Source organism: Molothrus aeneus, unplaced genomic scaffold, assembly GCF_037042795.1.
Source record: "Molothrus aeneus isolate 106 unplaced genomic scaffold, BPBGC_Maene_1.0 scaffold_43, whole genome shotgun sequence".
Lineage (NCBI taxonomy): Eukaryota > Metazoa > Chordata > Aves > Passeriformes > Icteridae > Molothrus > Molothrus aeneus.
The window spans coordinates 64,338-89,834 of record NW_027099100.1 but is presented as its reverse complement, the minus strand read 5'-3'; the positions used below and the strand labels follow the sequence as shown (position 1 = coordinate 89,834).

The window sequence follows — 25,497 nt, the reverse complement described above, 5'->3', positions numbered from 1 at the left end:
TTCCCCGTTGCCGATCCCCGGGTGTTTTCCCGGGTGTTTTCCCCGTTGCCGATTCCAGTTTTTCCCGGGTGTTTTTCCCGTTGCCGATCCCCGGGTGTTTTTCCCGTTGCCGATTCCCGTTTTTCCCGGGTGTTTTCCCCGTTGCCGATCCCCGGGTGTTTTCCCGGGTGTTTTCCCCGTTGCCGATCCCCGGGTGTTTTCCCGGGTGTTTTTCCCGTTGCCGATTCCCGTGTGTTTTCCCGGGTGTTTTTCCCTGCTCCGATTCCTGGGTGTTTTCCCGTTGCCGATCCCCGGGTGTTTTCCCGGGTGTTTTTCCCGTTGCCGATCCCCGGGTGTTTTCCCGGGTGTTTTCCCCGTTGCCGATCCCCGGGTGTTTTCCCGGGTGTTTTCCCGTTGCCGATCCCCGGGTGTTTTCCCGGGTGTTTTCCCCGTTGCCGATCCCCGGGTGTTTTCCCGGGTGTTTTCCCCGTTGCCGATCCCCGGGTGTTTTCCCGGGTGTTTTTCCCGTTGCCGATCCCCGGGTGTTTTCCCGGGTGTTTTCCCCGTTGCCGATCCCCGGGTGTTTTCCCGGGTGTTTTCCCGTTGCCGATCCCCGGGTGTTTTCCCGGGTGTTTTCCCCGTTGCCGATCCCCGGGTGTTTTCCCGGGTGTTTTCCCCGTTGCCGATCCCCGGGTGTTTTCCCGGGTGTTTTCCCCGTTGCCGATTCCCGTTTTTCCCGGGTGTTTTTCCCGTTGCCGATCCCCGGGTGTTTCCCCGTTGCCGATCCCCGGGTGTTTTCCCGGGTGTTTCCCCGTTGCCGATCCCCGGGTGTTTTCCCGGGTGTTTTCCCCGTTGCCGATCCCCGGGTGTTTTCCCGGGTGTTTTCCCCGTTGCCGATCCCCGGGTGTTTTCCCGGGTGTTTTCCCCGTTGCCGATCCCCGGGTGTTTTCCCGGGTGTTTGTTTTTCCCGTTGCCGATCCCCCGGGTGTTTTCCCGGCTGTTTTTCCCTGCTCCGATCCCCGGTGCGTCTCTGCCCCCGCAGGCACCACGGCCGCGCCGTGCGCTCGGTCGCGTTCCACCGGCGCCATCCCCTCTTCGCCTCCGGCTCCGACGACGGCTCCGTCATCGTCTGCCACGGCATGGTCTACAAGTGAGGAACCGCGCGCGGGGACTCGGGGGGGTTATTTATGGGGGTGCGCCGGGAATTGGCGGCGGGGACTCGGGGGGGTTATTTATGGGGGTGCACCGGGAATTGGCAGCGGGGACTCGGGGGGGTTATTTATGGGGGTGCACCGGGAATCCTCTGGGGGATTTGTGGGGGTTATTTATGGGGATTCGCCGGGAATCGTCTGGGGGATTTGGGGGGGTTATTTAGGGGGATGCACCGGGAATCCTCTGGGGGATATGGGGGGGTTATTCATGGGAATCCGCCGGGAATCCTCTGGGGGATTTGGGGGGGTTTATTTATGGGATTCACCGGGAATCCTCTGGGGGATTTGTGGGGGTTATTTATGGGAATCACCGGGAATCCTCTGGGGGATTTGTGGGGGTTATTTATGGGAATCACCGGGAATCCTCTGGGGGATTTGGGGGGTTTATTTAGGGGAATCCGCCGGGAATTGTCTGTGGGATTTGTGGGATTTACGTATGGGATTCACCGGGAATTGTTTGTGGGATTTGTGGGATTTATTTAGGGGATTCATGGGAATTGTCACAGGATTTGTGGGATTTATTTATGGGATTCGTGGCAGTTGTCTGGGGGATTTTTGGGATTTATTTAGGGGATGAACTGGGAATTGTTTGGGGGATTTATTTATGGGGATTCACCGGGAATTGTCTGGAGGATTTGTGGGATTTATTTAGGGGATTCGCGGGATTCATTTGTGGGACTTGTGGGATTTATTTATGGGATTTGTGGGAATTCTCTGGGGGATTCATGGGATTTATTTATGGGGATTCACCGGGAATTGTTTGTGGGATTTATGGGATTTATTTGTGGGATTTGTGGGATTTATTTATGGGGATTCACCGGGAATTGTCTGGGGGATTTCTGGGATTTCTTTATGGGATTCACCAGGAATTGTTTGTGGGACTTGTGGGATTTATTTAGGGGATTCACGGGAATTCTCTGGGGGATTTATGGGATTTCTTTATGGGATTCACCGGGAATTATTTGTGGGACTTGTGGGATTTATTTATGGGGATTCCTGGGAATTGTCACAGGATTTGTGGGATTTATTTATGGGAATCACCGGGAATTGTCTGGGGGATTTGTGGGATTTATTTAGGGGATTCATGGGATTCATTTGTGGGACTTGTGGGATTTATTTAGGGGATGAACTGGGAATTGTTTGTGGGATTTATTTAGGGGATTCACCGGGAATTGTCTGGGGGATTTATGGGATTTATTTAGGGGATTCACGGGATTCGTTTGTGGGATTTGTGGGATTTGTTTGTGGGATTTATGGGATTTATCAATTTATTTGTGGGATTTATTTATGGGATTTATTTGTGGGATTTATGGATTTTTTAGTAGGATTTGTTTATGGGATTTATGGATTTATTTATGGGATTCATTTGTGGATTTATGGATTTATTTATGGGATTTATTTATGGGAATTTATGGGATTTATTTATCGGATTTTTGGGATTTATTTATGGGATTTATGTAGGGGATTTATTTATGGGATTGATGGGATTTATTTATGGAATTTCTGGAATTTTTTTATGGGATTTACGGATTTATTCACAGGATTTATCTATGGGAATTTCTGGGATTTATTTATGGGATTTATGGATTTATTCACAGGATTTATTTATGGGAATTTATGGGATTTGTGGGATTTTTTAATGGGGTTTATAGGATTTATTTATGGGATTTGTGGAATTTGTTGGATTGGCAGGATTTAATGGGATTCGTGGGATTTATGGGATTCGTGGGAAGTATGAGATTTAGTTAAAGGATTTGTGGGATTTATGGGACTCATGGGATTATGGGGTTTATTTATAGTTTATTTATGGTGTTTATGGGATCAGATCCCTCCCTTTGGGGTCCTTGGGGTGGCAGCAGCATTTGTGGGGCAGCTGCTGGGAGTCCTGGGCACATCCGGGATTGGATCCCAAAGATACCCAGGACGAGATTCCCGCTCCCGGAATTCCCATTCCTGCTCCCAGAATTCCCATTCCAAGTGTGAGAATTCCCATTCCCATCCCCAGTCCCAGAATTCCCATTCCCGCTCCCAGAATTCCCATTCCCACTGTCAGAATTCCCGTTACCGCTATCAGAATTCCCATTCCCCCTCACGGCATTTCCATTCCCACTCCCAGAATTCCCATTCCCACTGTGAGAATTCCCCTTTCTGGTGTCACAATTCCCATTGCTGCTATGAGAATTCCTGTTCCTGCTGTAAGAATTCCCCCTCCTGGAATTCCCATCCCGATGTCAGAATTCCCATTCCCGCTCCCGGAATTCCCATTCCTGCTGTAAGAATTCCCATTCCCGGTGTCAGAATTCCCATTCCCAGTGTCAGAATTCCCGTTGCCATTGGGACAATTCCCATTCCCGGTGTCAGAATTCCCATTCCCATTCCCATTCCCATTCCCAGTGTCAGAATTCCCATTTTCATTGGGACAATTCCCATTCCCGGTGTCAGAATTCCCATTCCCAGTGTCAGAATTCCCGTTTCCATTGATACAATTCCCATTCCCGGTGCCAGCATTCCCGTTTGTTTCCACTGGGACAATTCCCATTCCCAGTGCCAGCGTTCCCGTTCCCGTTCCCGGTGCCAGCGTTCCCGTTCCCATTCCCGGTGTCAGCATTCCCGTTCCCATTCCCAGTGCCAGCGTTCCCGTTCCCGGTGCCAGCATTCCCGTTCCCGGTGCCAGCGTTCCCATTCCCAGTGCCAGCGTTCCCGTTCCCATTCCCGGTGCCAGCATTCCCGTTTCCATTGGGACAATTCCCATTCCCAGTGTCAGCGTTCCCATTCCCGGTGCCAGCGTTCCCGTTCCCATTCCCGGTGCCAGCATTCCCATTCCCGGTGCCAGCATTCCCATTCCTGGTGCCAGCGTTCCCGTTCCCGTCCCCATTCCTGTTCCCATTCCCGGTGCCAGCGTTCCTGTTCCCGTTCCCGGTGCCAGCGTTCCCGTTCCCGGTGCCAGCGTTCCCATTCCCATTCCCGGTGTCAGTATTCCCGTTTCCATTGGGACAATTCCCGTTCCCGGTGCCAGCGTTCCCATTCCCGGTATCGGCATTCCTGTTCCCGGTGCCAGCCTTCCCGTTCCCGGTGCCAGCGTTCCCGTTCCCATTCCTGGTGTCAGTATTCCCGTTTCCATTGGGACAATTCCCATTCCCGGTGCCGGCATTCCCATTCCCGTTCCCGGTGCCAGCGTTCCCCTGTGTTTTTCCCCCCTCCCCTCCTGTCGGCAGTGACCTGCTGCAGAACGCGCTCCTGGTGCCGCTCAAGGTGCTCAAGGGCCACGCGCCCACCCTCGACCTCGGCGTGCTCGACGTCGCCTTCCACCCCCAGCAGCCCTGGCTCTTCTCCTCGGGCGCCGACGGCACCGTGCGCCTCTACACCTGATCCACCGGGATCCACCGGGATCCACCTGGGATCCAGGGGGATCCACCCGGGATCCACCCCCAGCAGCCCTGGCTCTTCTCCTCGGGCGCTGACGGCACCGTGCGCCTCTACACCTGATCCATCGGGATCCACCCGGGATCCACCGGGATCCACCGGGATCCACCTGGGATCCAGTGAGATCCAGGGGGATCCACCCCCAGCAGCCCTGGCTCTTCTCCTCGGGCGCCGACGGCACCGTGCGCCTCTACACCTGATCCATCGGGATCCACCCGGGATCCACCGGGATCCACCCGGGATCCACCCCCAGCAGCCCTGGCTCTTCTCCTCGGGCGCCGACGGCACCGTGCGCCTCTACACCTGATCCACCGGGATCCACTGGGATCCACCTGGGATCCACCCGGGATCCACCCCCAGCAGCCCTGGCTCTTCTCCTCGGGCGCTGACGGCACCTGACCTTCCCACAGGGATCCACCGGGATCCACTGGGATCCCTGGCTCTTCTCCTCCGGCACCGTGTGCCTCTACAGCTTGACCTTCCCATGGGGATCCCGCGGGATCCACAGGGATCCGCCTCTTTCTTAATTCCCAGTGCTCAATAAAGGCTTTTTTTGGATGTGATCCCGGGATCCCCGTGCGCTGAATTCTCCAGTTTCCCCAGTCCCACAGCCCTCGGTGTCCCCATCCCCACATCCCCCACATCCCCTCCATGCCCCCATTCCCACATTCCCATCCATCCCCACGTTCCCAACCTGCAGGATTCCCAGGATCCACAGGAATCATGAGAGGCTTTTTTTGCATGGGATGGGATCTGGGGTAGGATTTGGTAAATAGGACCTGGAACGGGATTTTGGATAGGATCTGGAACAGGATCCCAATGGAAAAGCTGGAAGTGACCAGAACAGAGGATGAGATTCCCTGGATCTGGTTTATCCCAGGAAAAGAAGCCAGGGAATGGAGCAGGACCTGGAAAAGGATCTGGGATAGAACCTGGAATGGGATCTGGGATAGAACCTGGAATGGGACCTGGACCAGGATCTGGAATGGGATCTGGGATAGAACCCGGAATGGGACCTGGAATGGGATCTGGGATAGAACCTGGAATGGGACCTGGACCGGGATCTGGAATGGGATCTGGGATAGAACCCGGAATGGGACCTGGAATGGGATCTGGACCAGGATCCCAAAGGAAAAGCCGGAGGTGGGGCAGAAATGGGGCAGGAGCAGCCGGGAAATTCCAAGGTTTTCCCTGTGGGTGAGAGCCAAGAAGAACCCCCTGGATCATCCCCATGGAGACACAGGCGGGATCCGCCCCTTCCCGTCCCCCAAATCCTGAGGAATCCCAAAATTCCAGAGTGGGGTCAGGAGCCAAAAGCTTTATTTAAAAACAGGTCTCTGTACAGGGGGGAATTCCAGCTGGGAATTTTGGGAACAGATCCCGTTACCCACCGGGAAGCAGCAGCGAGGGATGGGGCTGGAGGGGCGGGAATGGATCCCGGATCCATCGGGAAGCGGCTGCAGGGGTGGGACTGGGCTCCGTCCAGATCCCATCCCCAATTCCGGCCGTTTTCCCACTTTTTTTGCCCCCGAGGATGAAGGCGATGGAAGACTTTGCCCATGGATTGGGATCCCCCGGGGTATTGCTGAGCGGAGCCGGGAATTCCCGGGAATTCTGGGATTCAGAGGAGCAGGAGCAGGAGGAGGAGGAGGAGGAGGAGGCGTCCCAGGGTCTCAGAGCTGGGAATTTCCAGGAATTCTGGGGATTCTGGGATTCAGAGGAGGCGGACGAGGCGTCCCAGGGTCTCGGCCACCTTGACCCGCACGGCCGGGACCGGATCCTGCAGCAGCAGCTTCAGGGCTGGAACCGCAGAGCAGGGATCGGGATCGGGATTTGGGATTTGGGATCGGGATCGGGATTTGGGATTTGGGATCGGGGTCGGGATCGGGATTGGGATTTGGGATCAGGATCGGGATTTGGGATTGGGATTTGGGATTGGGATCAGGACTGGAGTCAGGATCAGAATCAAGATTGGGCTCAGGATCAGGATCAGAAACAGAATTGGGGTTGGGATCGGGATTAGAGTCGGGATTGGGATTGGGATTGGGATTGGGATCAGGATCAGGATTGATATCAAAATCAGGATCAGGGTCAGGATCGGGATCAGGATCAGGACCAGGATCAGGAACAGGATCGGGATCAGGACTGGGATCCCCCCGCCCTGGATATTGAAAACTCCAGGAAATCCCAGGAATTCCCACCCTATTCCCATGGCATTCCCATTATTCCCATGGCATTCCCATTATTCCCACGGCATTCTCCCTGGATTCCTGCTCTATTCCCATCACATTCCCACGTTTTCCCGCTGGATTCCCGCTGGATTCCCCCTGGAATTTCTCTGCCTCCCCCCGGATCAATTCCCGGCTCCCAGGAGCCGCTCCAGGGTTTGGGAGCGGGGCTTGGGAAAGGTTTTGCTGGGAAAATCCCATGGGACCCACTCCCAACCCAGCCCCAAATTCCCAACACTCCCAGGAGTTTCCAATCCCCCCATCCCAGAATTCCCGGTCCCGACGGATTTGCCGGATCTGGGAATTTTTATGGATTTTTTTCCCCCCCAAAAAAAAGAGGATTTTATTCCCATTGTTATCCAGGATTTGAGGACTGACAGGGAAAGATTCCTGGAAAATCCCAGCTCAGCTCCTCCTTTCTCCCTGTTTGTCCTGGGATTTTTTTTGCGTTTGTTTTTTTTTTGGTGGGAAGAGCAAAAATTGGAAGTGAAATTTAAATTAAAGGCTTGGGATGAGCCAAAAAAATTAATATTAGCAGCTCGAGATGATCCCCAAAAAAACCAAAAATTAAAGGTAGAGGATGATCCCAAAAAATTAAAATTAAATGTTTGGGATGACCCCACACAAAACCCTAAAGTTGAAAGGAAAAACTCTGGATGATCCAAAAAAAACCCTAAAATTAAAATGAAAGGCTTGAGATGATCCCAAATAATTAAAATTATGGAACGTTCAGGATGATCCCAAATAAATTAAAATGTAAAGGGAAGCCTCTGGATGATCCCAAAAAACTTAAAGGAGAGGCTCGGGATGATCCTAAAAACCTAAAATTAAAATTAAAAGTACAGGATGATCCCCCCCCAAAAAAATTAACAGTCAGGGCTCGGGATTATCCCAAAAACCCTAAAATTAAAGGTACAGGATGAGCCCAAAAGATTAAAATTAAATGTTTGGGACGAACCCCAAAAAATCCCTAAAATTAAAATGAAAGTTTCGGGATGATCCCGAAAAATTCCCAGTAGAGTTTTGGGCTGATCCCAACCCCTCTAAAATTCAAGTGAAACAATGAAAACCTTGGGATGGTCCCAAACAATGGAAGGGGAAGTGAACGGGATTTTCTTGGCCCGAGTTCCTTCTCCACCCCCGTTCCCAAATCCTGGAGCAGCTCCCAGGAGCCGGGATCGCATCCAGGGGTTTGTTTTTTTTTCCCAAGTTTTTTCCTGGTTTCTCCCCCATTTTTGGGGATTTTTCCCCCATTTCTGTCGGGATCAGAGCCCCCCCCCCGTCCCTTCCCCAGAATCCCAAAAATTCCCCGAATTCCGGGCGAGCGCCTCCTCCCCCCTTTGCTCCTGGAAGGGCCCTCGCAGCCGCTGGAAAAGTGAAATTTTTCCCTTTTTTAGAGTTTTTTGCGGCTCCCTTGGAAAGGTCGGGAATTTTCCGGGCTCGGCTCCACGGGATGAGGTCAGAGCTGAGAGGGGAAAATAAAAAAAAATCCCGAAAATGCAGAAAAATGAACTCATGGGGAGCGGGGGAGCCAGGAGGGCCCTTCCCGGGAGGGCTCCTGCAGCCCGAAAAATGGGATTTCATTTTCCCAAAAATTGGGGGCATTTTTAACTAAAAATGGGAATTTTTTTTCCCCCTAAAAATGAGGAATTTTGGCCTGAAAAATTGGGTTTTTTCCCCCTAAAAATGGGATTTTTTTCCCTAAAAATAAGGGATTTTTTCCCCAAAAAATTTCGGAATTTTGGCCTGAAAAATGGGATTTTTCCCCCTAAAAATGGGATTTTTTTCCCTAAAAATGAGGAATTTTGGCCTGAAAAATGGGATTTTTTCTTCTGAAAAAATGGGGGGATTTCTCTCCCTAAAAATGGGATTTTTTTTCCCTAAAAATAAGGGATTTTTTCCCCCAAAAACTTTTGGAATTTTGGCCTGAAAAATGGGATTTTTCCCCCTAAAAATGGGATTTTTTTCCCTAAAAATGAGGAATTATGGCCTGAAAAATGGGATTTTTTCTTCTGAAAAAATGGGGGGATTTCTCTCCCTAAAAATGGGATTTTTTTTCCCTAAAAATAAGGGATTTTTTCCCCAAAAACTTTCGGAATTTTGGCCTGAAAAATGGGATTTTTCCCCCTAAAAATGGGATTTTTTTTCCCTAAAAATGAGGAATTTTGGCCTGAAAAATGGGATTTTTTCTTCTGAAAAAATGGGGGGATTTCTCTCCCTAAAAATGGGATTTTTTTCCCCCTAAAAATGGGGTTTTTTTCCTAAAAATTAAGGATTTTTTCGCTTAAAAATGGGGGTTTTTTCCCCTAAAAATGAGGAATTTTGGCCAGAAAAATGGGCTTTTTCCCCCTAAACATGGGATTTTTCCCTCTAAAAATGGGATTCTTTTTCCCAAAAAATGGGATTTTTCTCCCTAAAAATGAGGAATTTTGGCCTGAAAAATGGGATTTTTTTTCCCTATAAGTAAAGAATTTTGGTCTGAAAAATGGGATTTTTTCCCCCTAAAAATGGGATTTTTTTTCCCAAAAAATGGCATTTTTCTCCCTAAAAATGAGGGATTTTGGCCTGAAAAATGGGAAAAATTTGGAAAAGTGGAAATTTGGAAATTTTGGAATTCGGGAATCCAGGAATTTGAGAATTCCCACTCACCGGAGATGAGCTGGTCCAGGTCCACCTGCTGGCCCTGCTCCTCGTCCATGTGGAGCACCAGGAACCCTGGAGGGAATTTTGGGATCAGGGACTGAAATATTCCCTAAAAACCCCAAAATTACCCCAAAAAACCCCATCGGAATATCCCAAAACTGAACAAAAACGGCTCAAAACCCTCCAGGAGTGATGCCACCCCCTGGTGACAAAAGCCACCACAGGAGGTGACCGCACCAGGGACAAGTTTGGGGTCACCAGATGCTCCAAGATTCCCCAAAAACCACCCCAAAACCAGCCCAGAATGTCCTAAAACCACCCAAAACCAGCCCAAAATGTCGTAAAACCACCCAAAACCAGCCCAAAATGTCCTAAAATCACCCCAAAACCAGCCCAGAATGTCCTAAAATCACCCCAAAACCAGCCCAAAATGTCCTAAAATCACCCCAAAACCAGCCCAAAATGTCCTAAAACCACCCCAAAACCAGCCCAAAATGTACTAAAATCACCCCAAAACCAGCCCAAAATGTCCTAAAACCACCCCAAAACCAGCCCAGAATGTCCCAAATCCACCCAAAACCAGCCCAAAATGTCCTAAAACCACCCCAAACCAGCCCAGAATGTCCTAAAACCACCCAAAACCAGCCCAAAATGTCCTAAAACCACCCCAAAACCAGCCCAAAATGTCCTAAAATCACCCCAAAACCAGCCCAGAATGTCCCAAAACCACCCAAAACCAGCCCAGAATGTCCCAAAATCACCCCAAAACAGCCCAAAAACCCCTTGGGGACCTCCAGGATTGATGTCACCCCTTGGTGACAAAGGCCACCGTGGTGACCCCAAGAGGTGACAGGGCCTGAGTCCACCTGGGGATAAGATGGAAGTCACCAGAGACCCCAAAACCTTCTGGATTACCCCCAAAATCACCCAAAACAACCAAACCCCACCCAAAATCTCCATGGGAACCTGCAGGGCCGATGTCACCCCCTGGTGACAAAAGCCACCACTGTGGTGACACCAAGGAGAAGAGAGACCTGAACCTACCAGGGGACAAGTTTGGGGTCACCAGGGACCCCAAAATCGTAAAAATTACCCCCAAAACCATCCAGGATCACCCCAAAACAACCAAACCCCCCCCCAAAACCCCTTGGGACCCTCCAGGGCCGATGTCACCCCTTGGTGACAAAGGCCACCACTGTGACCCCAAGAGGTGGCAGAAGCAGGGGACGTGGTTGTGGTCACCAGGGACCCCAAAACCTTCAAAATCACCTCAAAAACCATCCAGGATCACCCCAAAACAACAAAACCAGCCCAAAAACCCCTTGGGGGCCTCCAGGGCCGATGTCACCCCTTGGTGACAAAGGCCACCACCGTGACCCCAAGAGGCGACAGGGCCTGAGTCCACCTGGGGACAAGTTTGGGGTCACCAGGGACCCCAAAATCTTCAATATCACCCCAAAACCATCCAGGATCACCCCAGAACAACCAAAACCAGCCAAAGAACCCCTTGGCCACCTGCAGGACCGATGTCACCCCCTGGTGACAAAAGCCACCACTGTGGTGACACCAAGGAGAAGAGAAACCTGAATCTACCAGGGGACAGGTTTGGGGTCACCAGGGACCCCAAAATCCCCCCAGAACGCCCTAAAACCACCCAAAGCCACCCCAAAGCCCCTTGGGAGCCTCCAAAGCAATGTCACCTGCTGGTGACAAAAGCCACCAATGTCACCGCAGTGGGTGACAGAGCCAGGCAGCACGACTGGGGTCACCAGGGACCCCAAGACTTTCAGAATTACCCCGAAATGACCCAAAGCCGCCCCGAAGGAGCCCAGAGGCGCAGCGGGGACGCCCAGGGCCGATGTCACCGCGGTGGGTGGCGAGGCCAGCGCGGTGTCCCCGCTGTCCCTCACCGGTGAACATGGCCGCCGCCGCCCGCAGCTCCCGCCAGGGGCTCTTGAAGTAGAAGAGGTTGGTGGAGATGAGGCGGCCCAGCAGAGCAGGGTGGCTGCGCATCTGCGGGGACAGCGGCGACATTGGGGACAGCGGGGACAGCGGGGACAGCGGGGACATTGGGGACAGCGGGGACATTGGGGACAGTGGGGACAGCAGGGACAGCGGGGACAGCGGGGACATTGGGGACATTGGGGACATTGGGGACAGCGGGGACAGCGGGGGTGTTGGGGGCAATGGGGACATTGGGGACAGCGGGGACATTGGGGACAGCAGGGACATTGGGGACAGCAGGGACACGGGGACATTGGGGACAGCGGGGACATTGGGGACAGCGGGGACAGCGGGGACATTGGGGACAGCAGGGACAGAGGGGACATTGGGGACAGCAGGGACACGGGGACATTGGGGACAGCGGGGACATTGGGGACAGCGGGGACAGCGGGGACATTGGGGACAGCAGGGACACGGGGACATTGGGGACAGCGGGGACAGCGGGGACAGCGGGGACATTGGGGACAGTGGAGGTGTTGGGGGCAATGGGGGCAATGGGGACACTGGGTACAGTGGACACATTGGGGACATTGGGGACAGCGGGGACAGCGGGGGTGTTGGGGGCCATGGGGACATTGGGGACAGCGGGGACATTGGGGACAGCAGGGACAGCAGGGACAGTGGGGACATTGGGGGTGTTGGGGACACTGGGGACATTGGGCACAGCGGGGACAGCGGGGACATTGGGCACAGTGGGGACATTGGGGACAGCAGGGACAGAGGGGACAGAGGGGACAGCGGGGACACTGGGGGTGTTGGGGGCAATGGGGACAGTGGGGACAGCGGGGACAGCGGGGACATTGGGGGTGTTGGGGGCAATGGGGACACTGGGGACATTTGAGACATTGGGGACACTGCGGACATTGGGGCCATTGGGTGGGATTGGGGACAGTGGGGACATTGGGGACAGCAGGGACAGAGGGGGTGTTGGGGGCAATGGGGACAGCGGGGACATTGGGGACAGTGGAGGTGTTGGGGGCAATGGGGGCAATGGGGACATTGGGGACAGTGGACACATTGGGGACATTGGGGACATTGGGGACAGTGTGGGATTGGGGACACTGGGGACAGCGGGGACAGAGGGGACACTGTGGACAGCGCAGCCAGCAGGGAAGTGGGGGACACTGGGGACATTCCCATGCAGGGATTGGGGACATTGGGGACATTGAGATCATTCGGGACACTGGGGACGTTGGGGACACTGGGGATGTTGGGGACACTGGGGACACTGGGAGGACTGGGGGGATGTTGGAATATGGGACATGGGGGACACTCCGGACACGCAGGGAAATGGGAAAACACCGAGGCCCCACGGGGTCCCCAACCCAATCCCAATCCCACCCCCACATTCCCAATCCCAATGTCCCAAATTCCCAATATCCCAATGTCCCAATATCCCCAAATCCCAATGTCCCAATATCCCAATGTCTCAATGTCCCAATGTCCCCGTGCTGTCCCCGTGATGTCACACCAGGAACTTGGCGGTGTCGTTGATGAACTCCCCGTAGTGCAGCCCCTGCTCTTCCCCATGTCCCCATATCCCAAATTCCCAATATCGCAATATCCCAATGTCCCAATATCCCAATGTCCCAATGTCCCAATATCCCCAAATCCCAATGTCCCAATATCCCCAAATCCCAATGTCGCAATATCCCAGTATCCCAATATCCCAATATCCCAATGTCCCAAATTCCCGATATCCCAATGTCCCAATATCCCAATGTCCCAATGTCCCAAATTCCCAATATCCCAATGTCCCAAAGTCCCCGTGATGTCGCACCAGGAACTTGGCGGCGTCGTTGATGAACTCCCCGTAGTGCAGCCCCACACATCCCAATATCCCGATATCCCAATATCCCAATATCCCCATGTCCCAATGTCCCACTATCCCAATATCCCAATATCCCAATATCCCAAATTCCCAATATCCCAATGTCCCAATATCCCAACATCCCAATATCTCAATATCCCAATGTCCCCGTGCTGTCCCCGTGCTGTCGCACCAGGAACTTGGCGGCGTCGTTGATGAACTCCCCGTAGTGCAGCCCCCGCACATCCCAATGTCCCAATGTCCCGATATCCCAATATCCCCATGTACCAACATCCCAATGTCCCGATATCCCAACATACCAATATCCCAATATCCCAAATTCCCAATATCCCCGTGCTGTCGCACCAGGAACTTGGCGGCGTCGTTGATGAACTCCCCGTAGTGCAGCCCCCGCTCCTCCCGCAGGTGATTCCCGAACATTTCCCGGAGCCCCTCGCAGCCCAGGCTGGGCCCGCACATCCTCAGCGCGAACTTGCAGGCCTGGAGAGCCGGGAACGCCGGGAATTCGCCGTGGGTGGGGGATCCCGCCGGGCCTCAGGGAGCCCCGGGGGTTCCCGGCAATCCCACCTTGACCACGTCGGGCTGGGGGTCCTGCAGGTGCAGCAGGAGCGTCACGAGCCCGTTGAGGATCTGCTCCGAGAAAACCTCGGCGTCGGAGCGGCTGAAGCGGGACAGGTTCCCGAAGAGGAGGATGGAGGAGTGCCGGAGCTCGGCGTGCTCCTGGGAAAACGGGGAACACGGGAATCACGGGGGGAAATCCCATGGATCCCATCCGGGGATCCCCAAATCCCACCCTGGGATCCCAAAATCGCCCCCTTGCCGTTCCCACCTTTCCCACCCTGGGATCCCAAAATCGCCCCCTTGCCATTCCCACCTTTCCCATCCTGGGATCCCAAAATCACCACCTTGCCATTCCCACCTTTCCCACCCTGGGATCCCCAAATCCCACCCTGGGATCCCAAAATCGCCACCTTGCCATTCCCACCTTTCCCACCCTGGGATCCCCAAATCCCACCCTGGGATCCCAAAATCGCCACCTTGCCATTCCCACCTTTCCCACCCTGGGATCCCCAAATCCCACCCTGGGATCCCCAAATCCCACCCTGGGATCCCAAAATCGCCACCTTGCCATTCCCACCTTTCCCACCCTGGGATCCCCAAATCCCACCCTGGGATCCCACCATTCCCAATCACGATAATCCCACCATTCCCAATCCTAGGATCCCCAAATCCCACCCTGGGATCCCAAAATCGCCACCTTGCCATTCCCACCTTTCCCACCCTGGGATCCCAAAATCCCACCTTGGGATCCCAAAATCACCACCTTGCCATTCCCACCTTTCCCATCCTGGGATCCCCAAATCCCATCCTGGGATCCCAAAATCACCACCTTGCCATTCCCACCTTTCCCACCCTGGGATCCCAAAATCCCACCCTGGGATCCCACCATTCCCAATCACGGTAATCCTACCATTGCCATCCTGGGATCCCCAAATCCCACCCTGGGATCCCAAAATCACCACCTTGCCATTCCCACCTTTCCCACCCTGGGATCCCAAAATCCCATCCTGGGATCCCCAAATCCCACCCTGGGATCCCACCATTCCCAATCATGGTAATCCTACCATTGCCATCCTGGGATCCCCAAATCCCTGTGCTCTGATCCCACCATTCCCATCCCGTTTTTCCCACCATCCCAATCCTGGTTGTCCCCCAAGCCTGGGGCCAATCCCAGTGGGAAAATCCCAATGGGACAATTCCAATGGGGAAAACCCAACAGGGAAATCCCAATGGGCCAATCCCAACGGGAAAATCCTGATGGACCAATCCTAATGGGACAATTCCAAGGGGAAAATCCCAAAGGACCAATCCCAGTGGACCAATCCCAGTGGACCAATCCCAGTGGGACCAATCCCAACAGGAAAATCCCGACGGAAAAATCCCAATGGGAAAATCCCAGTGGGCCAATCCCAATGGGGAAATCCTGATGGAAAAATCCCGGTGGGACAATTCCAATGGGGAAAACCCAACGGGAAAATCCCGGTGGGAAAAACCCAACGGGCCAATCCCAACGGGGAAAATCCCAATGGACCAATCCCAGTGGGACCCTCAGCCCAGCACTGGAGCACGGATGAAGATCCAGCAGAAACCCCATCCCGAGGAGAAACCCGGGATGGGAACACCCCACATCCCGGATGGACCCAACGCCGTTCCCGACTCCGGGAATTGCGGGCGGGCTGCTCACGCTGTCGAAGAAGGGCCGGATGCGGATGGCGACGCGGAGCAGCGTGGATTGCACGTCCCGCTCTTCCAGGTGATCCAGGATTTTGGAGAGGCTGGACATGGCCTCCAGAGCCAGCAGATTGTTGGGATCGTCCTTGTCGTCCATGCCGTTGACCATGGAGGCCAGCAGCTGCGAGCCGTGCCTCCGGATCTGCCGGGAAAACCGGGATCGCAGAGGGAAAACCGGGATCGCAGCCGGGGAAACCGGGATCGCAGCCGGGGAAACCGGGATCGCAGAGTCCCGGGAGGGCGGGGGGGATTGTCCCAGAGAAAAGTGGGATTGAAGGGATCCAGGGGGATCCAGGGCAGGATCTGCTGCCAGGGACAAAGGGAAGGGCCTGGAGTTGGGATTTTTGGGAATATTCCAAACTGGAATTGCAGGCAAACAGGTTTGGTGGGTTCATGGTTGGGAATGGGGGAATTCTCAGGGGCAGCTGAGGGAGCTGTTGGGGCTCATCCCAGAGAAAAGTGGGATTGAAGGGATCCAGGGGGATCCAGGGCGGGATCTGTTCCCAGGGAATGGGACAGGACCCAAGGGCCTCAGGTCGGGATTGTTGGGAATGTTCCCCTGGAATTTGGTGGAATTCTGGGATTTGGGGCTTGGGGAAGCAGGGCAGGGACTGAGGCTGAGGATTCCCGGGAGAAGCTGGGAAAAGGGGCCGATCCCAGCTGGAATTCCTGCGGCTCTGGGAAACGTTCCTGGGGATCCCTGGAAAATGGGGCTGGGGAAAGGCTCCGGCGATTCCCGGGATTCCTGGGAATGGCTCCAGAAAACTTCCCGGGAGCCGCTGAGGGATTTTAAGGATTCGGAGCCTCCTGGTGCATCCCAATCCCTGAAGCTTCCTCCCCATCCCACAAAAAACTCATCCCAACATTTTGGAGGGAATCCATTCCCAGTGCCCCTCCAAATCCCCAATCCCACCTGTTCCGGGGATCCCGAGGCCACGTTGCCGAGCCCGCGGAGCGCCAGGACGCGCACCAGGAGGCAGGAATCCTTCTCCAGAGCCGTCAGCGCGTCCAGGAGCGGCTCCAGCAGGAGCAGGTCGTTCACCACGTTGTGGTTGAGGAGCTGGAGAAGGGAAAAAAACCTCGGGATAGGCCGGGAAAAATCCCCCTGGATCAATGAGGGGGGAGCTCATGGATGGATGGATGGAGGGATCCATGGATGGATCCATAGATGGATTCATGGATCCATGGGTTGGATGGATCCATGGATGGATCCATAGATGGATTCATGGATGGATCCATGGGATGGATGGAACCATGGATGGATCCATAGATGGATTCATGGATGGATCCATGGATGGATCCAGAGATGGATTCATAGATGGATTCATGGATGGATCCATGGGTTGGATGGAACCATGGATGGATCCATAGATGGATCCATGAATGGATCCATGGATGATGGATGGATGGATGAGGGATGGATAGATGGATGGATGGATGATGGATGATGGATGGATGATGGATGATGGACGGATGGATGGATGGATGGATGATGGATGGATGGATGGATGATGGATGGATGGATGGAGGGATGATGGATGGATGATGGATGATGGATGGATGATGGATGGATGGATGATGGATGGATGATGGATGATGGATGGATGGATGGATGGATGGATGGATGATGGATGGATGGATGATGGATGGATGATGGATGATGGATGGATGGATGGATGGATGGATGGATGATGGATGGATGGATGATGGATGGATGATGGATGATGGATGGATGGATGGATGGATGGATGGATGGATGATGGATGGATGGATGATGGATGGATGATGGATGATGGATGGATGAATGGATGGATGATGGATGGATGATGGATGGATGGATGATGGATGGATGATGGATGGATGGATGGATGGATGGATGATGGATGATGGATGGATGATGGATGGATGGATGATGGATGATGGATGGATGGATGGATGGATGGATGATGGATGGATGATGGATGGATGATGGATGATGGATGATGGATGGATGGATGGATGGATGGATGATGGATGATGGATGGATGATGGATGGATGGATGATGGATGGATGGATGGATGGATGATGGATGATGGATGATGGATGGATGATGGATGGATGGATGGATGATGGATGGATGGATGATGGATGGATGGATGGATGGATGGATGGATGGATGGATGGATGATGGATGGATGGATGGATGGATGATGGATGATGGATGATGGATGATGGATGGATGATGGATGGATGATGGATGGATGGATGGATGGATGGATGATGGATGGATGGATGGATGGATGGATGATGGATGGATGATGGATGGATGGATGATGGATGGATGGATGGATGATGGATGGATGGATGGATGGATGGATGGATGGAAGGATGGATGGATGGATGATGGATGGATGGATGGATGGATGGATGATGGATGGATGATGGATGATGGATGGATGGAAGGATGGATGGATGATGGATGGATGGATGGATGGATGATGGATGATGGATGATGGATGGATGGATGGATGGATGATGGATGGATGGATGGATGGATGGATGATGGATGGATGATGGATGATGGATGGATGGATGGATGGATGGATGGATGGATGATGGATGATGGATGGATGGATGGATGATGGATGGATGGATGGATGGATGGATGATGGATGGATGGATGGATGGATGGATGGATGGATGATGGATGGATGGATGGATGGATGGATGATGGATGGATGATGGATGGATGGATGGATGATGGATGGATGATGGATGATGGATGGATGGATGGATGGATGGATGGATGGATGGATGATGGATGATGGATGGATGGATGGATGTGATGGAGATGGATGGATGGATGGATGGATGGAAGGATGGATGGGATGGATGGATGGATGGATGGATGGATGGATGGATGGATGGATGGATGGATGGATGGATGATGGATGGATGATGGATGATGGATGGATGGATGGATGGATGGATGGATGGATGGATGGATGGATGGATGATGGCTGGACAGATCCATGGATGGATGATGGGTGATGGGTGATGGATGGGTGATGGATGGATGGATGATGGGTGATGGATGGATGAATGAGGAATGGACAGATCCATGGGTGGATCCATGGATGGATGGATGTGTGGATAGACCCAGGGATGGATCTAGGGATGGATGGATCCATGGATAGATGGATGGCAGATGGATGGATCCATGGGATGCACGATGGATCCACGGATGGATGGACGGATGGACGGATGGACGGATGGACGGATGGACGGATGGACGGATGGACGGATGGAGGACAGACCAGGGGGCCATTCCCGCATTTCCCGCTCACCTCGGCCAGGAAGGCGCTGCTGGTCACCCTCTGGCATTCCAAGGCGCTTCCCAGCACCGGGATGAGGCTCCGGACGATGGGCGGCAGCCGGGGCCCGCAGAGCCGAGCCATCGCCCTGGCGGGAACAGCGCTCCCAGGAATCCCGGGAATCCCAGGAATCCCGGGAATCCCTGTCCCCAGGCAGGACCACACCCCGCATGGAAAACCGGGACTGACCCCCAGAGAAGGATCTGGAACATCCCAGACACCCCATCCGGGATTTCTTTGGGATGAGTTCCCCGAAAGTTGGATAATCCCAATCCCGACCTGGGAGTTATTCCCGGATGTTTTGGGATTTTTTTTTCCCATTATTCCCGAATGATGGGTTGGGATGCACCGGGATACTCCAGGGATGCAGCAGGAGGAGGAGGAGTTTTCCACGGGGACCTTTAGGATCCCATGGAATTGGGGAGGGAACGGGGAAGGGAATGAGCCACAGGAATGATGGGAAATGTGGGATGGGCGGGGAACAGTGGGATCGGAGACACCGGGAATTCCGCAGTGGGATCGGGGACACCGGGAATTCCGCACTGGGACTGGGGACTCTGGGAATTCCGTGGTGGGATCACTGGTGCTGGAATTCCACAGCGGGTTTGGATGGACGGATGGATCCACACTGGGAATTCTGCTGCGGGATCAGAGACTCTGGGAATTCCACGGGGGACTGGAAACAACTGGGAATCCCATACTGGGATTCGGGACACTGGGAATTCCATAGTGGGATCAATGATACCAGGAATCCCACTTCGGGATGGGTGACACTGGGAATTCCACACTGGGATTGGAGACACCGGGAGTCCCATTTTGGGATTGGGGACACTGGGAATTCCACACTGGGATTTGAGACACCGGGAATTCCATGCTGAGATGGGTGACACTGGGAATTCCATTTTGGGATTGGAGACACTGGGAATTACACACTGGGATTGGAGACACCGGGAGTCCGGTTTTGGGATTGGACACACTGGGAATCCCATTTTGGGATGGGTGACACTGGGAATCCCATACTGGGATTGGAGACACCGGGAATTCCATGCGGAGATGGGTGACACTGGGAATTCCACACTGGGATTGGAGAGTCTGGGAATTCCATACTGGGATCAATGACACTGGGAGTCCCATTTTGGGATGGGTGACACTGGGAATCCCATTTTGTGATTGGACACACTGGGAATTCCACACTGGGATTGGAGACACCGGGAGTCCGGTTTTGGGATTGGACACACTGGGAATTCCATACTCGGATCAATGACACTGGGAATCCCATACTGGGATTTGAGACACCGGGAATTCCACGCTGGGATGGGAGATACCTGGAATTCCACACTGGGATCACTGACAGTGGGAATCCCATTTTGGGATGGGTGACACTGGGAATTCCACACTGGGATCGGAGAGTCTGGGAATTCCATACTGGGATCAATGACACCGGGAATCCCATTTTGGGATGGGTGACACTGGGAATTCCACACTGGGATTGGAGACACCGGGAATCCGGTTTTGGGATTGGACACACTGGGAATTCCATACTCGGATCAATGACACTGGGAATCCCATACTGGGATTTGAGACACCGGGAATTCCATGCTGGGATGGGAGATACCTGGAATTCCACACTGGGATTGGAGACACCGGGAGTCCCATTTTGGGATTAGAGGCACTGGGAATTCCACACTGGAATCGGAGAGTCTGGGAATTCCATACTGGGATCAATGACACCGGGAGTCCCATTTTGGGATGGGTGACACTGGGAATCCCATACTGGGATGGGTGACGCTGAGGATTCCATACTGGGATCAATGACACCGGGAATCCCATTTTGGGATGGGTGACCCTGGGAATTCCACACTGGGATTGGAGACACCGGGAATCCGGTTTTGGGATTGGACACACTGGGAATTCCACACTGGGATTGGAGACACAGGGAGTCCCATTTTGGGATTGGAGACATCAGGAATTCCACACTGGGATTGGAGACACTGGGAATTCCATAGTGGGATCAATGACACCGGGAGTCCCATTTTGGGATTAGAGACATCAGGAATTCCACACTGGGATCGGAGAGTCTGGGAATTCCATACTGGGATCAGTGACACCGGGAATCCCATTTTGGGATGGGTGACACTGGGAATCCCATACTGGGATTGGAGACACCGGGAATCCCATTTTGGGATTGGAGACATCAGGAATTCCACAGCGGGACCAACTTCCAGCTCCAGCTGCCTCCAGCCCTCCACATTCCCGGGAGCGAAATGATCCCAACCCCACCCAAAAGCCCCGGAATTCCCTGGGAAGCTCCCGCAGGATTCCCTACCCGGCCAGGAGGGCGATTCCGTCGTGGTGCCGCTCGGGAATTTCCATCAGTTCCCAGCCCCCGGCGCTTCCCACGTCCTGCACGACGTCGTCGTTCCCGGCCCGCGCCAGCATCGCCTTCAGCGTCTGCGCCGCGCAGCTGGAACAGCGGGATCGGGATCGGGACTGGGATCTGGGATCTGGGACTGGAGCCGGGATGGGACCTGGGCATGCAACTGGGATCGGGTTTGGGATTGGATCTGGGGTTGGATTCAGGATCGGATTGGGGATTGGGTTTGGGATTGGATTTGGGATCACATTCAGGATCAGATTTGGGATTGGGTTTGGGATTGGATCTGGGGTTGGATTTGGGATTAGATTCAGGATCGGATTGGGGATTGCGTTTGGGGCTGGATTTGGGTTTGGATTCAGGATCAGATTTGGGATTGGGTTTGGGATTGGATCTGGGGTTGGATTTGGGATTAGATTCAAGACTGGATTTGGGATTGGATTTGGGATCACATTCAGGATCAGATTCAGGCCTGGATTTGGGACTGGGTTTGGGATTGCATCTGGGGTTGGATTTGGGATCAGATTTGCATTAGATTTGGGATTGGATTCAGGACTGGATCTGGGGTTGGATTTGGGATTGGGTTTGGGATTGGATTCAGGATTGAATCTGGGACAGGATTTGGGATGGGATCTGGGGTTGGATTTGGGATTTGGTTAAAAATTAGGTTCAGGATTGGGTTTGGGATTGGGTTCAGAAATGGATTCATGACTGGGTTTGGGATTGGATTCGGGATTGGATCTGGGTTTGGAATCACAACTGAATCTGGGTTTGTGATTGGATTTGGGACTGGATCTGGGATTGAATTTGGGATTGTGTTCAAGATCAGATACGGGACTGGGTTTGGGATTGGAGTTGGGATTGGATTCAGGGTTGGATTTGGGATTGGGTTTCAAATTGGATTTGGGATTGAATTTGGGACTGGATTCAGGTTTGGCTCTGGCTCCACCCAGGATATCCCAAGGGAATTCTGTGCCGGAGTTGGAGCCGTCCCAGCGCACCGGGAACGGGATCCAAGACAAAAAAAAAAAAAAAAAAAAAAGGGAAAGGAAAAACTCCGGAGCTACTTGAGGGGAATTTTCTTTTTTTTTTTTCCATGGAATGAAGGATTTATAGGGCTGGGACTGTTCTGCCGCGGAGCAACATCTGGAACAGATCCGTTATCCCGTCAAAACACCGGGAAGGGGAGCCAGGGATAAATCCCGGCTGTCGGAACGGGGATCCCACACACGAAGGGAATCCGGGATTCGGGATCGCCCTCCGGAGCTGCCATCCCGGATTTCCCCATCGGGATTTGTCCCAGTCCCCTGGAATTTGTGTGTGGGGGGGTGGGAGAACCCCAGGGATTCCAGGGCAGCCTCTGGAATGCTGGAAATTTGGGAATAATGATGGAAAACGGATCCCAAAGATGGGAACTGCGCCCTGGAAAATGTTCCCTGGGATGTGGAGCATCCTCGGATTCAGGGCTGGATGGGACGGGACCATCCCAGAGGTTTTCCAGCCTCGGCCATTCCGTGAGTCCAAAGGATCCAGGATCCCATGGGGAAAACCCAAGGAGAGGCCCAAGGTGGATTCCCAATGGAAAATCCGGGAGTTTTCCCCAAAAAAATCCTCCAGAGGAGCTGGAAAGATCCCGGTGAAGCTTTCCCCGTGCAGGCGGCCAAGGGAAAAGCGGGACAAGAAACGGGAAGGGGAAAATTCCGGGAAAAAAAAAACAAAACCCCGAGGCCTCTCCAGGGGCCTCAGGGATTAATTAAGGACTAATTAAGGAAAGCTCGGGATCTGCCAGGCTTGGGAAGTCCCAGAATGCGGGAATGGGGTGGGGATGGAGGGGATTCAAGGGTGATCCCATTCCCATGGGAATTCCGGGACAATTCCAGGCTGGGAATATATCAGGGGTGTCCGTGGAATTCCGGGCTGGTTTGGGATGGAGGGAATTTTGGCATCAGCCCATTCCCAGTTTTTCCATGGGACACTTCCCGCTATCCCGGGATGGGACAATTCCAGGGATGGGGCAGCCGTGGTTTCCCTGGAATTCACTCCCTCATTCCTCCTTTTTTTGGGAATCTTCTCCAGCATCCCAACCCTGCTCCAGATGCTCCATCCCGCTCCCCAAATTCCCAATCCCAGCCTTGGATCCCAACCCTTGGCTCCCATGACCCCATGGATTCCATGGTCCCACCCCATTATCCCGTTATCCCATAAATCCCGTTATCCCATAAATCCCATCCTATTCCCATCCCTGTCTCATTTCCCATTCCCATCCCCCCCATCCCATTATCCCGTAAATCCCGTATCCCATCCCATGCCATAAATCCCATCCATCCCATCAAAACCATCAATCCCATAAATCCCATCCCATGCCATCAATCCCATAAATCCCACCCCACGGATCCCATGGATCCCACAGATCCCATCCCATTATCCCATTATCCCATTATCCCATTATTCCATTGTCCCATCAATCCCCCAGATCCCATGAATCCCACCCTGTTCCCACCAAACCCCCTTTTCCCCATGGAATTTCCCCACGGAATTCCCGTCTTTTCCCCATTAAATTCCCACCTTTCCCCACAGAATTCCCTTCTCCCGACGGAATTCCCCATTTCCCTCATGGAATTTCTGCCCTTTCCCCACGGAATTTCCCCGAGGAATTCCCAACTTTCCCCACAGGATTCCCATCTCTTCCCTCTGAACCTCCCGCCCTTCCCCACAGAATTTCCACCCTTTTCCAATGGAATTCCCACGGAATTTCCCCAGACAATTTCACTTTTCCACCACGGAATTCCCACCTTTCCCACGGAATTTCCACCTTTCCCCCACACAATTCCCGTCTCTTCCTTATCGACTTCCCATCTTTCCCCCATGGAATTCCCCACAGAATTCCCACTTTCCCCCACAGAATTCCTGCTTTTCCCCATGGAATTCCCACAAAATTCCCCCTCTCCCCCAGGGAATTCCCCCTTTTCCCCAGGGAATTCCCCCTTTCCTGGCACAAAACCCCCACTTTTCCCCATGGAATTCCCACCCTTTCCCCACTTTCCCCCACAGAATTCCCTCTTTTCCCCACTAAATTCCCACTTTTCCCAAGAGAATTCCCACTTTTCCCCAGGGAATTCCCACTCTCCACCACCAAATCTTCCCCATGGAATCCCCCCTTTTCTCCACAAAATCCCCACTTTTCCCCAGGAATTCCCCCGTTTTCCCCACTTTTCCCCACAGAACCCCCACTTTTTTCCCCCTTTTCCCCCACAAAATTCCCTCTTTTCCCCAAGGAATCCCCCCGTTTCCCCACTTTTCCCTAGGGAATTCCCCCTTTTCCCTACAAAATGCTCAGTTTTCTCCACAAAATCCCCCCTTTTCCCCATAGGAACCCCCCTTTCTGCCCCTTTTCCCCAGGAATTCCCCCATTTCCCCCACTTTTCCCCATGGAATTCCCCCTTTTCCCCACAAAATCACCACTTTTCCCCATAGAATCCCAACTTTTTCCCCCTTTTCCCTCACAAAATCCCCATTTTTCCCCCATTTCGCACCTGCACGGCTCCAGGCCGGCCCTGTCCCGCCCCTGCAGGGCCCGGGGCAGCCGCACGCCCATAGAATCCCCACTTTTCCCCAGGAAATTTCCGTTTTTCCCCATGGAATTCCCCCTTTCCCCCACTTTGCCCCACAAAATCCCCATTTTCCCCCATTTCGCACCTGCAGGGCTCCAGGCCGGCCCTGTCCCGCCTCTGCAGGGCCCGGGGCAGCCTCAGACCCACAAAATCCCCACTTTTCCCTCACAAAATCCCCACTTTTATCACACAAAATCCCCACTTTTCCCACACATTTTTCCCCCATTTTCCCCCCATTTTTCCCCCATTTCGCACCTGCAGGGCTCCAGGCCGGCCCTGTCCCGCCCCTGCAGGGCCCGGCGCAGCCTCACCCCCATAGAACCCCCACTTTTCCCACACAAAATCCCCATTTTTCCCCATTTTTCCCACCTGCACGGCTCCAGGCCAGCCCTGTCGCCTCCCTGCCGGGCCCGGTGCAGCCTCACCCCCATAGAACCCCCACTTTTCCCACACAAAATCCCCACTTTTATCACACAAAATCCCCAGGTTTCCCACACATTTTTCCCCCATTTTCCCCCCATTTTCCCCCATTTCCCACCTGCACGGC

At 53.5% G+C, this 25,497-nt stretch overlaps 2 protein-coding genes across 3 annotated transcripts in view; one reads left to right on the top strand and one right to left on the bottom strand.

Moving 5' to 3' along the window:
- Positions 1-5,176, top strand: part of BOP1 (BOP1 ribosomal biogenesis factor) — a 107,899-nt gene extending 102,723 nt beyond the window's left edge. Inside the window, exons 15-17 of one of the 2 annotated variants that reach the window (XM_066571314.1) lie at positions 1,022-1,129; positions 4,406-4,584; positions 4,723-5,176. In XM_066571314.1, the coding sequence (XP_066427411.1) occupies positions 1,022-1,129; positions 4,406-4,559 (262 nt within the window). In that variant the 3' untranslated portion in view covers positions 4,560-4,584; positions 4,723-5,176. Of the gene's footprint in view, positions 1-1,021; positions 1,130-4,405 lie in introns of both variants that reach the window. The other variant, XM_066571313.1, reaches the window with a different exon arrangement.
- Positions 5,177-5,911: 735 nt separating this feature from the next.
- Positions 5,912-25,497, bottom strand: part of LOC136570886 (maestro heat-like repeat-containing protein family member 1) — a 69,103-nt gene continuing 49,517 nt past the window's right edge. Inside the window, exons 12-20 of the mRNA XM_066571291.1 lie at positions 21,292-21,429; positions 18,939-19,053; positions 16,525-16,671; positions 15,565-15,753; positions 13,887-14,039; positions 13,665-13,799; positions 11,395-11,497; positions 9,491-9,556; positions 5,912-6,413 (exon numbers count right to left, since the gene is read on the bottom strand). Of these exons, the coding sequence (XP_066427388.1) occupies positions 6,328-6,413; positions 9,491-9,556; positions 11,395-11,497; positions 13,665-13,799; positions 13,887-14,039; positions 15,565-15,753; positions 16,525-16,671; positions 18,939-19,053; positions 21,292-21,429 (1,132 nt within the window). The 3' untranslated portion in view covers positions 5,912-6,327. The remainder of the gene's footprint in view (positions 6,414-9,490; positions 9,557-11,394; positions 11,498-13,664; positions 13,800-13,886; positions 14,040-15,564; positions 15,754-16,524; positions 16,672-18,938; positions 19,054-21,291; positions 21,430-25,497) is intronic.